At 52.1% G+C, this 12,583-nt stretch overlaps 1 protein-coding gene across 1 annotated transcript in view; it reads left to right on the top strand.

Annotated features, from left to right (window-relative positions):
• Window positions 1–337: 337 nt before the first annotated feature.
• The window catches only part of KAT2B (lysine acetyltransferase 2B), a 115,501-nt gene continuing 103,255 nt past the window's right edge, over window positions 338–12,583 (top strand). The window contains exons 1-2 of the mRNA XM_056129308.1: window positions 338–396; window positions 1,677–2,133. Of these exons, the coding sequence (XP_055985283.1) occupies window positions 338–396; window positions 1,677–2,133 (516 nt within the window). The remainder of the gene's footprint in view (window positions 397–1,676; window positions 2,134–12,583) is intronic.

Consider the following 12,583-nt stretch of genomic DNA (forward strand, 5'->3'; position numbering starts at 1 on the left):
TAAGTCCATCTATCACCTTATTAAAACCCAAAAGATCCTATTGATTGGAAAAGGCAGCATGCTAAAGGCAATGCTTCCAGGAAAAAGCGCATACATATTCCTTATGCGGCCTTGGTTGCAGCAATGAGGCGTGTAAAAATCTTGGTAATACGCACATTATGACCCATATTACAAAAAAAAATATTGATTCACTTTAGGAAAAGTAGGACATTTGTCAAGGGGCCCAAGAAATAGCCTCAAGCTCCAAAATGCTGCTTTGGAAAGGCTGACCTTCGCTCAAATAAATATGAAATGGAATGAAACTTTCAAGTGGAATCCTGAAATTTAGGATTTCTACATGACTAATTCTACCATCATTGTCAACACTCTTAAACCTCCACCATCTTCAACAATTTGGTAGCATTTGTAAGTGCTAAGTTGAGACTTTTTCCCCCCTACCCAGCTTGAGGACAGAAAACAACATTCATTCTTGGATGCTGCTTGGTTTTGTTGTCAATTTGTAGTTCATATGCATGCCAGAGATAACCATTTTGAAGAAGCTCAGACATCGTAGAAAAGCATGATTGCACAGAGATAAACCATAATAAAGTTTATGCAAACTTTTCCCACTGCGAGAAACCATCATTAATAGCGCTGTAAACCACAGCATCTCAATTAAGAAAGAAAAATCAAACTTCCCACTGCTCATAGTTTTCACTTTGTGCCTTTCTTTAACAACGTTTTTTTTTTTCTGGACGTTTCCTTGGAGTACTCCCTAAGGAAACATACAGAAAATATTAACAGCTTTTTCCTTCCCTTGGCAAGTGGAATTCTCTGTGTGCGTATGTGTGTATGTGTGTGTGTGGGGAGGGGGTGTGCGAGAGAGTGGGCAGGGGAGGCGGGTGGGGGGGACGGGAGGGGCACACTATTAAAAAAAAAAGTTGGTCAGAAAAGCATTTAAAATAAGAAGAGAAAGCATCTCGCCCTCGCTTGGGGTTTGGTAATCTGTAACAAAGAAAGGGATCAGCGTGGATGGGTACTTTTCAAAAATCTTGTTTTTTTTTTCTTCTCAGGCTCCGGCTAGGGTGGAGGAAGTTGCCGGGGGTTCCCGGGAACCCCACCCCCTCCCCTCTCCTCCAGACCCGGGTCTGCGGGGGTCGGCACAAGAGGGTGTGTGTGCGTGTGTGTGTGTGCCGAGAAGGAGCCGGCCAGCAGGTGCCTGGGCTGCACCCCCCTTCTCCGCTCCCACCCCCACCGCCCCCACCCCCGACTCCCCCGGGCCGCACCCCCACTTTCCCCTCGGCTTCGCCCCCTGGCGGGCGGGTGAGCGCTCGGGAGCCGAGGCGCGGGGTGCGGGGTGCCCAGCCCGCGGGCAGCGGGAACCAGGCCGAGCGGGGCCGGGGGGTGGGGGGGCGCGGCGGCCCGGGCGAAGGAGGGGGGGGCGCTCCCCGCACTCCCCCCACCCCCCGGCAGGCAGCCGGGCGGAACAAGTCGGCGGGCGGGCGGCGCGCGGCGCGGAGCCCCGGGAGGACACCCGGGGGAGGGCGTGTGCCGCGGCGGCGGCGGAGCCGCTAGTCCCCTCCCTCCTGGGGGAGCAGCTGCCGCCGCCGCCGCCGCCGCCGCCACCAGCAGCGCGCGCGGGCCGCGGCCTGAGCTAGGCGGGCGGGCGGCGCGCGGGGGCGGGCGGGGGCGGGGAGGGGGGTGGGCGCCGGGGGCGGGAGGCCGTGGGGGAGGGTCCCGCGCTCCCGCCGGCCCGAGCCCGCGAGCGAGACCCTGGCGGCGGCCGCGGCGCCTGCCACTCGGCGCCTCCTGCGGCGCTCCGGGGCGGCATGTCCGAGAGCGGCGGGGGCCGCGGCGGGCGGCGGCGGCGGCGGGGTCGGAGCCGGAGCCGGAGCCGGAGCCGGGCTCGGGGCGCTGCCCCCGCCGCCCCCCGCGCCCCCCGCCGCGCCCCCCCAGGGCTCCCCGTGCACCGCCGCCGCCGCCGCCGCCGGGGGCTCGGCCGCCTGCGGACCGGCGACGGCGGTGGCGGCGGCGGGCACGGCCGAGGGACCGGGAGGCGGCGGCTCGGCCCGGATCGCGGTGAAGAAGGCGCAACTGCGCTCCGCGCCGCGGGCCAAGAAACTGGAGAAACTCGGCGTGTACTCCGCCTGCAAGGTACGCGCCCGCCCGCCCGCGGGACCCCCGCCCCGCCCCTCCCCCCGCGCCGCCGCCGCCGCCGCACCGCGGAAGTGCCGCTGTCGCCGGTGCCCTGTGTCGCCGCCGCTCCGACCCGACGCCACTCGGGTCGGGCTGGGAGGAAAAAAAGGGAGTCGCCGGGACTCCCGGCTCTCCTTCCTGTCCCCACCTTCCCCCTTCTCCCCCTCCTCCCCGAGGGAGAGTGGCCCGTGCGACCGCGCTCCCGCGCCGCTGCTCTTGGGGCTTTGTTGCTCTGTAGGAGCTCGCCCGAGGCTCCTTGCTGGGAGCGGAGCCGCCCTCGAGGTGCCGGCGAGCGCCGCGCACCAGGTTTATTATTATTAATTTATTATGATGATTATTAATTTGGAGGTGGGGGACGGGTTGGGGGGGACTCTGAGCGTCCCCTCCTCGTCCTTCCTCGAGGCGTGCCCCATGGGCAGGAACTGGGTGGAAGGAGTGAGCGTGCATGGGTTCCCGAGTCCGAGAGAGAGTAGGGGCGGGGGGCTGGTGGGGTTCGAAGGGGTGGCACGGATCGGGTGGGAAAGTGGGGGTCCCGGAGCTGCCTGCGCGCCCGGGGCTCGGGGTGGGGGGGCGGTCGGCGACCCCGTTGCTTATTGCATTATTACTTATTTCGTACAAACGCTGTCCCGGCCGCTCTCGGGCTACTGTAAACAGGCTTCGGGGAGGTGACGGTCGCGCTCCGTTTGGGGACTCGCGTGGCGTGGCTCGTGCCCTGCCCGCGCGGACTCTCGGCACGCCCAGGGTCCCGCCGCTGCAGCTCCCGGGGGTGGCGGGGGGGGGGCGGTGGGAGCGTCGCCCCGAGGCCGCGGGGCAGGCTCGGCCCCGCGCTGTCAGCAGCCGCTTTGTTTTGACAGGGTGACAGCTGAGGGGGGCGGGGACTTGGCCTCGTCGGCTCCCGCGGCCTGTGGCTGGGGAAGACACTCACACCTCTCGGCGTTCCTTCCTTCCTTCCTTCCTTCCTTCCTTCCTTCCTTCCTTCCTTCCTTCCTTCCTTCCTTCCTTCCTTCCTTCCTTCCTTCCTTCCTTCCTTCCTTCCTCCCTCCCTCCCTCCCTCCCTCCCTCCCCGCGCACCGGCCTGGTCCCCGAGCCCGGCTCCCCGCGACCTAGCGCGCTTCTGAGTTGGGGGGGGGGGGAGCAGGGGGGAATCACGAGGGTGGCCCCCTGCTGGGACCTCGCCCCGAGACTGTCGCCCGGCACGAGCCGCAGGAGTTGGTCAAGTGCAATGGAATGTCGGGGTCCCGCACTCCCCGCCCCCGCCCCCCACCGTCGCGGTGCGTGTGCCTTGCAACCGGCTGGGGCCAAGGCTGGTTGAACGGACGCGGTGCTCTATAGCTCAGCGCTTCCCAGGCGTTGGTGTGCGGGGAGAAGGAGCTGGGGAAAGTGCGGTGGCTCTGGGCTGGGACTGAGGTTCTGCGTTTGAATGAATTTCGAGGACTCGATGGCCAGTCAAGCCTAGGTGAGACCTGGGCTAAGTCTCTTGTTACTCATCTCTCTTGAATTCAGCGGAGAAAAATTGAGGGGGGGGGGGGAGAGACAGAGAGACAGAGAAACAGAGAGACAGAGACTGGGAGTTGGCAGTGAAGGGCATTGGACTCATGGAACAGACTTGAGTCTGGAAGGGAGCAAGGGGAACTGCACAAGATGGAGAACAAGGACAGTGGACTTGGTGTTTTGCAGCCAGCCCCTGGAGCAAGTGTGTCACTGTTTCTGGGCTGGCTTTTTATTAGGTTTCCATCATGAGCACCTTTTGCTGCCTGCTGCCTATTGCCTTCATATTGGAGAACTTTCCTGAAGTTTGTGTTCTGTCTAAGACCACGAGTGTATATGCCTCTCCTGAACTTTTTTTTCCCCCTAATCTTCTCAAATTTCAATCATACAGCACTTTACCCCCTGAAATTTGTGGCTTGAGTCTTTGTTCACTTTCATGCCCAAAGGACGATTTGGCTTATGCAGGGTCTGCCTTTCTGTTCCCCCTAGACTCTGCAGAGTATCAGTTTTTTTTTCTCCCCATTTATTGAATGAGGGAGTCCCAGCTGGATGCCACACATGCATTGGCATGCATTGAGGTGGATATTGGGGCAGTAGTACCTCACATCTGTGCTGGACCTGTTAATCCCTATTGTGTATATGGGTGTGTATGCAGGTGATGGTGGTGGGGGGTGGGGTGGAGGGATGGGGGGTTGGGGCGGTAGAGAACCAGTTACAAAGAAGTTCATAAAACTTACTGCCTTGGAACCGAGAGAGTTGGATTGAATCAGTCTTGGATTGAATCACTGCTGGGTAGGAGTGGCTTATTGGAGGTCCCGTGAACAGGTGCTAAGAGCTATTGGCAACATGGGGTGGGGTGAGCTGAAGAGTCTTGAAGTGGAGAAACTGAAAGCAATTAAGAAAGCTTGGAGCTGGAGCTCACTACTGCATTGGCTGAGGTGCCTTGTGTGGGCAGGGGCGTGGCTAAGAGGGTGTTGCAGAATCCTGAACTCTTAGTGGGAGGTGGGGGGTGGTTGTTTTTTCTTTCTTTAGTTTTGCTTTAACGAACAAACCCACAAAGTTTTCCTCATTAGAAAACTTTTGGGGGGAGGGGACAAGAAGGCAGAAGGTTTCTTTTTCTTAGCTTTTCCCTACCTTTCATTAAAGAAAGCCTGCAAAAGATAAAGCCTCCAAAAGCTATTCTCTGCCACTGACCAGCCGCTGGCAATAGAGAGGTGGGCAAGCCAGGGATAGGGAAGGAGATGTGTTGCTTTCTTGGGGGCAGACAGGTGCCAGACTCATAACCTATCTGGTCTTTAAACTTCACAAGTGAAACTGACAAAGAAGGGAGCAAGTTCACCTCCTGGCTGGGTACACCACACCCTGGAGAGAAGAAAATGAAAGAAACAAACTCGTTTTGCAGGATCCCAGGGAGAGATCTCTTTAACTGGACTCTTGCAGAGGTTTGCTTCAGTGAGACACCGCATTACATGAATGCTTATAAAAAGCGTTGAGCTGATCCTCTTATGTCCTCACTGAGGGCTTCATTTATTTTTCCTGGAGTCCACAGGACCTGTCTGGCATGGCCACCGCTATATCTGTCTTGCTCATCTGGTTCCTTCTGCCCCAGAGCCTTAGCACACACAGTTCACTGTGACCTTCCTTACTTCCATTTTTTGGGCCACGCCCAGTGGTGCTCCGGAGCTATGCTTGACCTTGTTCTCGGGTCTGCTGCAGGATTTTTGCTCCGGGATCACTCCTGGTCGTGTTTGGGGGACCATGTGTGGAATCGAATGGGCTGTGTGCAGGGCAAGCGCTTTCCCCATGGATTGCTTCTCAGGATCCTCAGCTTTCCTCCTGAGAGCTACCGAACTTTTCTTGCTTTGCCTTTGTGATCTTTTTATTATGCTTTTTGTTTGTTTGCTTGTTTTTTTTTTTAATCACACCCAATGATCAAACCGGGACCTCCCCCAGGCAAAGCTTGCTGCTGTGACTGCTAGCACTGTCTCTCTAGCCCCTGCGCCGGCTTTCAGTTGCGTGATTATTTAATAAGTGCTTTTCTCTGTGAATGGGTTCTAAATGATGGGGTGATTGATTGAATGAATGAGAGAAGAGAAAATGGAGTCACTTATTAGTAATTAGGGTAACTATTCTAGTAAAACTCTTAGCCTGACCGTGTCTCAACAGTGGGGTGATGGCATCTTTGGCACTCCTAGGAATCTTACAGGGATCTGTAGGACTAGGTTTTAAATATAATAAAAGGAACCCCAAGTAGATGTGTGAGAAACCATGGTCCAAATCTCTTTGAATTTAAATGCAGTTTACCAGGGCTGGAGCAATAGCACAGCTGGTAGGGCGTTTGCCTTTCACGCGGCTAACCCGGGTTCGTTTCCCAGCATCCCATATGGTCCCCTGAGCACCGCCAGGGGTAATTCCTGGGAGCAGAGCCAGGAGTAACCCCTGTGCATTGCCGGGTGTGACCCAGAAAGAAAAAAAAATGCAGTTTACCTACTGAAAAAAAAAAAAACAGAACTAACCATTGACTGACTTTATTTTTTTGTTTTGATTTCTTTGGCCATACAGGTGGTGTTATCGGGGTCACTTACCAGTGTTGATGGGGGAGGGGGCATATATGAGGTGCTGAGGCTGGGACCCAGAGCTCCAGCATGCAAAGCTAAGGAAGGAGTGTTTTGGACTACACCCATTAATAATCAGGGACTATTCTCAACACCTTATTCTGGGGTCACCTCCTGACCCTGCTCTGGTTACCAAGCAGTGCGGGGTACTGGGGAACTGAGTCCACAAGCAAGTATTTGCTTTATCCCTTTGAGCAGTCTTGCAGTCTCCTTGTCCACCTTTAAAGAAAAATTAAATGCTGGCTGCTCCTGGCAGTGCTCTCAGCCAGCAGGACCTCATCTGGTCAGGCTTTCTCAGCAGCGCTGGGGCGAGACAGTTGGTGTTGAGGATTGAACGCAGGGCCTGGGAGATGGGAGGCCCACACTCTACCACTTAAACTTATGCTCTGCCACTTCAACTCTCTTCCAGACTGGCCATTCCGAAGGCCCTTGCTCGAGGCAACAAATGGAGTGACCAGGAGCAAGTGTTTCAGAGTTTGGGATGAAACAGAGTTCAAAGTTCAGAATTCTAGCTGTGAACCTCGGGCAAGGCCATCAGCTCAAACTCAGTTTCCTGGTCTGAGAAGTGAGACTCATAATCCATCTCTACCACCTGCCCGAAATTTAAATGCAGGTGCTTTGTACGAGATACTCAAGTGGGGACCTGGCCAGACCATCACAGCACTTTAGACTTGGGGACCCATCAGTGACATGGAGGCAGGAAAGAACATGGGACTTGGGGAGCCTTGAAGCCCAGCTCTGCCAATTGGGGATCATGGGCTCCAGTCACTTGACTTTAATAGGGAGACTTTAGCCTGGAAGTTCAGCATTCAAGCACTCAACGACCCCCCCCCCCCCAACCTCCCTCGATAATAATGCAGACTAAAAGAATTACCTGCTGCTTTCTGCCTTGTGACTTGGGGGGGGGGGGCAGTGGCCAAGAAGTATTTAGGAGGAACCCATTTGCTCTCATTCTGGGCTCTCATTCTGATGCCATCTTTAGAGAATGACATAGACCCAGGACTATAAAATTAGTTTTTGTTTAAAACCGAATGCCTGGGGCTGGAGCAATAGCACAGCAGGTAGGGCGGGCTTTTGCCTTGCACGTGGATGACCTGGGTTTGATTCCCAGCATCCCATATGGCCCCCTGAGCACCACTAGGGGTAATTCCTGAGTGCAGAGCCAGGAGTAACCCCAGTGCATCGCCGTGTGACCCAAAAAGAAAAAAAAAAACACCCAAAAAACAAAAAACAAAAAAAACTGAAAGCCTTTCACTCCAGAGTTACACTCACTGACCAGTCAGAAGCAGAGGTTCCCCCCCCCCCCCCCCACACACACACCCTTGGGAAGAGAGGCTCCAACCCTGCTTGGGGGTTAGGTGCGGGTGCCTGGGCCAGTGACCTAGCCTTTACTTGGGGAGAACTGCCCTCTGGCCCCCATCCCCGTGTGTGTGTGTGTGTGTGTGTGTGTGTGTGTGTGTGAGAGAGAGAGAGAGAGAGAGAGAGAGAGAGAGAGAGAGAGAGAGAGAAGAGATTCCTCCAGAGAGCAAATCTCTCAGCCTTCTGAGCAGAGCAGTAGCTGTCACCCAGGAGCTCTTTTGTCCTCCAGGGAATATTTGGCAATGTCTGGAGACAGTTGGGTCATTGTCGTGGTGGTGGTGGGGTGGGGGGATGTGCTGGCAGTGAGGGAGCAGAGGCTGGGGCCTTGCTCCAAGTCCCTGCGCGTGCAGGACAGCCCTCCACCACAGGCCCCAGCCGGCCCCAGTGACAGGGCTGGGGTTGAGCAACTCGCTTCCTTCTGGGGAAAAGTGTGCTTTCTCAGAATACCGTAAAATACATGTGCAGCGTCGAAAAAGTGAACGCATTTAATGTTAATTTGAAGAACACTCGAAATTGGAAGAATCCCCCTTTGTGAATCATGAGCATATTTTGAACAGCTTTATTGTGATATAATTAACTAGCACAGCGGTAGGGCGTTTGCCTTGCACGCAGCCAACATGGCCGACCCGAGTTCGATTCCTCCGCCCCTCTCGGAGAGCCCGGCAAGCTACCGAGAGTATTCGATATGCCAGACACAGTAACAACAAAGTCTCCAATGGAGACGTTACTGGGCCTGCTCGAGCAAATCGATGATCAACGGGAGGGCCTTTACTTTTGCTTTACTTTACTAACAGATTGTAAAACTCATGAAGTGCAAGTGTGCAGTCAAGACGGTTTTGATAAGTGTATATAATTTTACATCTATCCCCACGTTGTCTTATAGTTCTTTCATTCCCCTCCCTGTACCCCAAGTGTCTTTTTCTAAGATCATCATATTTTGTGTCACTAGATTGTTGGCACGCAAAAAGGAAACCAAATAAAAAATGTCTTTTGGGAGACTCCTTCAGATCAACCATCTAGTTACTGCCAAGCTCAAACCTTGGAGTTGGGGGAAAGATCAGGTTTATTTGTTTTTGGGCCCCAGCCTGTGGTGCACAGGGCTTCTGCTCCTGGCCAGATGAAGTGTTGGGGATTGAACTCAGGTAGGCTGCTCTAAGGCAAGCCTTCTACCCTCTGTGCTATCTTTGCACCCCCAAGGAAGATAAAATGTTTAAAAAAGAATCAGTCGAAATTGGAGTGATCTTACAGAGGGTAGGGCTTTTTTAATTTTTTAATTTTTTAATTTTTATTAGTGAAACACTATGAGGTACAGTTGTAGACTTACAAATTTTCTTGTGCTTGAGTTTCAGTTATACAGTGATCGAGTACCCATCCCTCACCCAGTGCTCATTCTCCTCCACCAATGGTCCCAGTATCCCTCCCATCCCCCATCCCCTATCCCACCCCGCCTCTGTAGCAGGGCATTCCCTTTTGTTCTCTCTCTGCTTTTGGGTGCTGTAGTTTGCAAAAGAGGCATTGAGTGACAATCATATTCGGTCTATAGTCTACTTTCAGCATGCATCTCGGAAAACAGTATGGATGATTCTCAAAAAATTAGAAATTGAGCTCCCATTTGACCCAGCAATACCACTCCTGGGAATATATCCCAGAGAGGCAAAAAAGTATAGTCGAAGTGACATCTGCACTTGTTTGTTCATTGCAGCACTGTTTACAATAGCTAGAATCTGGAAAAACCCTGAGTGCCCAGGAACAGATGACTGGTTAAAGAAACTTTGGTACATTTACACAATGGAGTACTATGTAGCTGTTAGAAAAGATGTCATTGTCACTGTCCTCCTGTTGTTCATCGATTTGCTCTAGCGGGCCTAGTAACGTCTCCATTGGAGACTTTTTGTTGTTACTGTGTTTGGCATATCGAATATGTCACGGGGAGCTTGCCAGGCTCTGCCGTGCGGGCGAGATACTCTTGGTAGCTTGCCGGGCTCTCTGAGAGGGGTGGAGGAATAGAACTCGGGTCGGCCATGTTGGCTGTGTGCAAGGCAAACTCCCTGCCTGCCGTTGTGTTACCGCTCCAGCAAGAAAAGATGAAGTCATGAAATTTACATACAAGTGTTACTACTTGGAAAGTCCTTTGACTTGCAAGCTGCCAGCCCAGGTTCAATCCCTGGCATCCCTTAGCTTTGAGCTATGGGGTGTAGCCCCAAACCAAAAAACAAACAAACAAACAAACAAACAAACCCAAATCAGTCTTTAGCTACCAAGTTTGTAGCTATTATTTCATGTTGTGGTTTCTCTGAAAGGTGGCCTTAAGGCTGCTGTCGAGATAGTGCAGTGGGTAGCATGCTTGCCTTGCACACGGTGGCCAGCCAACCTTGTTCAGGCTCCCAGGCACAGCTAGGACGAAGCCCTGAGCATTGCGGAGTGTGAACCTAAATTGAAAAAAAAAAAAAAGAAAGAAAAGAAAAGGGAAAAAAAGTGGCCTCATAGAGCTGAGCATATGCAAAAGAAATGTTTTATCTGGCAGGCCCCAGTACAAAAAAGCCTAAGAGAAAGATGACCAATTTGAATTTTGTTTCCTTATAAGCTTTCTGGGAAAATGGAAATTTAAGCCTGTAAAATCTTAAGATTGCAATTTGCAGTTTTATGTAACGGAGACAGCCATTTATAGGGCAAAACAGAACAAAATCTGCTGAAGACTGTTTTGCTTAAGGAAGCGTGTGCTAAATAGCTTTTTGTGAGGCACTTTTGTTTGTTTTGTTTTGCTTCACTGTTAATCATTCAGTAGTTTAAAACCTGGTTACCTGTCCATATTGAATTGACTGGATTAATTTAGGTAAAACCCACCAGATTTCTCTGGTCCCTGGGAGTACGGACGGTAAAACACACAGTTTCCTGGGAGGTGCCCTGGAACAATCAGGACATGTGCTTTTGGGGTGAAAGACCTGAATAAGCAGCACATGGCCAGTTTGGCGTTCCAGACTCCAGTTCCGTTGTCTCTCCACGAGAGGAAGGTAGACCTCGAGGCCTAGTTCTCCGTGGTTCTTCATCGAACTCAAGCAAGGAGGCGCTTGTGGTGAAATGGCAGGTGCCTTGATTGTACTTGCGATCCCCAGAGCTCCTGAGAATCCTTTTACTGCTCCCTCTGCACTGGGCGCCGTTAGGCAGCCACTTTCCGACTTGCCTTGTAGTGTCCCCTTTAGTGACTTGGTAGGCAGGTTGCCACCTGGAATACTTAACGTGAAGAGTGAAGCATTTTGCATAAAAATTTGATAGGCATTCCCTTTATATCTATCGAATTTTTTTTTTAAACTGTCCGGAGCTGGAGCGATAGTACAGTGGGTAGGGCGTTTGCCTTGCACACGGGTTCGATTCCCAGCATCCCATATGGTCCCCTGAGCACCGCCAGGAGTAATTCCTGAGTGTAAAGCCAGCAGTAACCCCTGTGCATTGTTGGGTGTGACCCAAAAAGCACAACAACAACAACGACAGCAAAAACCTTTCTATTTGTGGGGACAGAGTGATAGTACAGCGGGTAAAGCAACTGGCCTTACATGTGACCCAGGTTTCATCCCTAGTGTCCTATATGGTCCCCTGAATACCCACCAGGAAGGATTCCTGAGTGCTGAACCAGGAGCAACTCCTAAGTACCACTGAATGTTACCTCCCAACCCCCAAATAACAAAACCCACAAAAGTTTCCACTGGCATCCACAGCTTTGTGATTGTTGCTGAAAATATGATGCCTCTACTGTTTTAACCTCCCCAAGACCCTCCCCCCCCCACACACCCCCTTTGGGATGAAGGAAGGCAAGGAAAGGCATTTTATAGGCAGGGAACTGAGAAGTTGAGCCACTTTCTCAAGCTGCTGTGACTGCTCAGAGAATAGAGGGCCCTGCAGAGGCGCTTTTCAAGTTTATTGTTTTGCATCATCTTCCAGAACTTTCTCATGGGGTGGATGGTGATGCTGTTCTTCCAAAAGGTTTACAGAGAGAATTTTCTTTATCTCCGGCATTCCTTGGCTCCTCACTTGACTTATTGTGCTCTGAAAGTTCAAAGGCTTTTCTGGTTCATTGAAACTGTGCTGGCCATAAAGCATACAAACTAAGTGTCTTTACTACTTGCTCAGGGCAGAAAGATGCTTGCCTTTGATTGTTTTAAAGCTGCCAATCTAGAATGGTCACTGTGCTGACCCAATAGAAATCTCTACTAAGGGGAGATGAGATACCTAGATGCTCCAGGTGCCAGATGTGCCGGGGAGGTGAGGAGTGAACTCTCTTGCATCTTTAGAAGGATCAAAATTGCTCTAGATAAGACCATATCATAACAGGATCTCAGCACAATTTAAAGAAAACTTACTTTTTATACTTAAAGATTTTTTTACATGGCGAAGTCTGGCAAGCTACCAGTGATGTATTCGATATGCCAAACACTGTAACAACAAGTCTCACAAGGGAAACGTAGCTGGGCCCGCTCGAGCAAATCGCTGAACAACGGGAGGACAGTGACAATGACAGTGACAGTGATTTTTTGTTTTGTTTTGTTTGTTTGCTTCTGTTTTTGTGTTCCGCCCAGTGATGCTCAGGTGGAACTCCTGGCTGCGCACACAAGAGTTACTCCTGGTGGTGCTTGGGGGACCCTGTGGGGTGCAGGAGATCTAATTTCAGTTGGCTGGGTGCAAGGCAAGAGCCCTACCACACTATATTCTCTCTCCAGTCACCAAGTATTTTTTTTCCCTAACTTTTAATTTTATTATGTGCACAGCAAAGCATTCATACCACAAGTTCATAACTCAATAAATAGTTTTAGTCTTTCTTTTTGAAAGCCTTGGTCTTACTTCTGGTTCTGCGCTTAGAAGTCATTCCTGGCAATGCTCAGGGCTTCTTATGTGGTGCTGGGGTTGGAACCTGGGTTGGGCACTTGCCTGGCAAGTGGCTTACTGACTGTATT

This window comes from Sorex fumeus, unplaced genomic scaffold (genome assembly GCF_029834395.1).
Source record: "Sorex fumeus unplaced genomic scaffold, SorFum_2.1 ptg000072l, whole genome shotgun sequence".
NCBI lineage: Eukaryota > Metazoa > Chordata > Mammalia > Eulipotyphla > Soricidae > Sorex > Sorex fumeus.